Source organism: Gadus macrocephalus, chromosome 19 (assembly GCF_031168955.1).
Source record: "Gadus macrocephalus chromosome 19, ASM3116895v1".
NCBI lineage: Eukaryota > Metazoa > Chordata > Actinopteri > Gadiformes > Gadidae > Gadus > Gadus macrocephalus.
Genome location: NC_082400.1, coordinates 9,449,699 through 9,452,198, shown reverse-complemented (window position 1 = coordinate 9,452,198; position 2,500 = coordinate 9,449,699). Strand labels below are relative to the sequence as shown.

Genomic DNA, 2,500 nt, shown 5'->3' with positions numbered 1-2,500 from the left:
TGCCCCGGTCGTCCCCGTCTCTCTCTGGCCGGCAGGACGGGCCTCTTCACTCCGGACATGGCCTTTGAGACCATAGTGAAGCGCCAGATTGGGAAGATTAAGGAGCCCTGTACCAAATGTGTGGACATGGTCATATCTGAGCTAGTCAATACGGTTAGGCAGTGTACCAAGAAGGTAAACAAAGGTTGTTTTATACCTTAGCTCCCTTTTAGCTGGCTTCCACCCTGCTGTCGTGATGGTGTTGTGGTGTATGATGAAAGGGTGGTGTTGGTGATGGGGGTGGTGTTTCCTGACATCTATGGGAATGGAGGTTAAGTGGTCGGAGGCTGGCCGTTAGCCTGGCCACTTGGAAGTGCTGTGATGGAGGACTGAGATTGGATTGGATGGATGCTGGGTTGGAACTGAAACATGGCTGCTGGTAAGAGTTGTCATTCCCCTTGACCCGCTCGTAACCTTAGGTTTCTATAAAACATATGCTAATTCACCGATCTTGACAAGGTCTTGACATGACCTTGCATCGGTTAAGTGGCGAATCGGTTTAATCCAAATTACTCTTGCGATCCATTCGTCAAGGTCCCTTCGTCTTAAAGGGTTTCCTGTCTGGCAGCCATATTGCATGAGCTCAGCGTCCAGACTTCCTGTCCCTGTGTGTGTGTGTGTGTGTGTGTGTGTGTGTGTGTGTGTGTGTGTGTGTGTGAGAGAGATCTTTGGCTGTGCACCTGAACCAGACCTTTCCAGGTGTCCCCAATAGCGGTCTCTCCCAATATAAGTGTTATACCGACCCCAACATTAATCCAGTAGTCCTAAGGCAGAGCTCTATCACTTCTACTGTTTACTACTATGACTACGGCAGGTAGACAATGGTCAGAGAGACAGCGAGAGAGAGAGAGAGAGAGAGAGAGAGTGGGAGAGAGAGGTTGTCTTGGCTGGGTCTCTGTGTGCACAGCTGTGGTCTCTTGCGGCTCATAGCTGGGAGTATGTTGGCGTGTGTGGTGCGGCCTGGGATCTCTCTCTAGGTCTGGACATTTACAGCCTTTTCTATTGTTTCTGCTCTCTCTCTCTCTCTCTCTCTCTCTCTCTCTCTCTCTCTCTCTCTCTCTCTCTCTCTCTCACACACACTCTCACTTTTTGTCTCTCTGCTCTGTGTTTTTACTCTCTCTCTCTCTCTCTCTCTCTCTCTCTCTCTCTCTCTCTCTCTCTCTCTCTCTCTCTCTCTCTCTCTCTCTCTCTCTCTCTCTCTCTCACCCTCTCTCTTTGACTCTATGTCTCTATCTCTGTCTGACCGATGGAGACTTCAGTGTTTCAGAATGGTTTCATGGGAGGCTGAATGTGTCTCACTTGACTTCTACCTCCTTCTGTGCTGTTTACTCCACTTCCCTCATACACCCTTTTACACACACACACACACACACACACACACACACACACACACACACACACACACACACACACACACACACACACACACACACACACACACACACACACACACACACAGCCTGGACCACTTCCATGTGCTACCCTGAAAAGCCCTCCCTTCCTCTCTCTCCGCCCCCTTGGTCTTCTCTTTGGAGTGTCAGTGACAATTGTCCCGCTCTTCCTCCCGTCTGCTTTGTGGTCACCGCCATGCGTCAGTCTGTCTCCTCACTGAGCTTTCACCTGTTGCTTGCGCCTCCACGGCCTTCTCCTAACTGCTCTACCGCCTTGATTCCTTGACCTCTTCAGAGAATCCCTCCACTCCCAACTCTACCCTCTCTTCTCCGCTAAATCCTCCTGTTCTCCGTCTCTCTTCCTCTCAACTTTCTACTTCTGCCTCTTCGAGAGGCAGAAGAGGCTCTTTTTCCTCGTTTAATCTCTCTCTGCGCTCTTCTCATTGATATCTTCCCAGCTCATTTCTCTCTTTATCTCCCTCTCCCTTTTCATCACTCTCTCTCTCCCTGTCCCTCCCTCCCTCCCTCCCTCCCTCCCTCCCTCCCTCCCTCCCTCCCTCCCTCCCTCTCTCTGGGACACCCTGGATGGCTGTATCTCTGCAGGACAGGCCTGTTCACTCCTGACCTGGCCTTTGAGGCTATAGTGAAAAAGCAGATCCAAAAGCTGAAGGAGCCCACGCTGAAGTGCATAGACATGGTGGCGAGCGAGCTCACCTCCACCATACGAAAGTGTAGCAGCAAGGTAAAACCATGCGCTGAAAGACGCCGACCCCCGTTATGAAGACAATAACACTTAACATACACTTAAAACTATAAATATACTATAAACATGTATAGTACATAAAGTAGGGGTAGACCGATGGCTGGACTATATGCACTAGCAAACAAAAGGGATTATTCTTTTTTTTAGCAGATTTTTATATATTTTAAGATTTTATTTTTTGCCGGATTACAAAAGGATCTCTTTTAGTCTCCAGTCAGGCCCATCTTTCTCTACTGCTGTCCTTATCCAACCTGTCCTTATTATTGCTTTCTTTGTCATTTCTTCTGCATTTCCTTATCTGCCTTCT

The 2,500-nt window shown here is 49.0% G+C and overlaps 1 protein-coding gene across 12 annotated transcripts in view; it reads left to right on the top strand.

The window, feature by feature from the left end:
* dnm1a (dynamin 1a) overlaps positions 1-2,500 on the top strand; it is a 54,904-nt gene that overhangs the window by 19,003 nt on the left and 33,401 nt on the right. For 9 of the 12 annotated variants that reach the window (XR_009523076.1, XM_060038169.1, XM_060038167.1 and 6 more), the window contains exon 10: positions 36-174. Coding sequence is in view for 11 of the 12 variants with exons in the window: in XM_060038169.1 (XP_059894152.1) it covers positions 36-174 (139 nt within the window). In the remaining variant the exon portion in view is untranslated. Of the gene's footprint in view, positions 1-35; positions 175-2,033; positions 2,173-2,500 lie in introns of all 12 variants that reach the window. The other 3 variants (XM_060038172.1, XM_060038176.1, XM_060038166.1) reach the window with 1 other exon arrangement.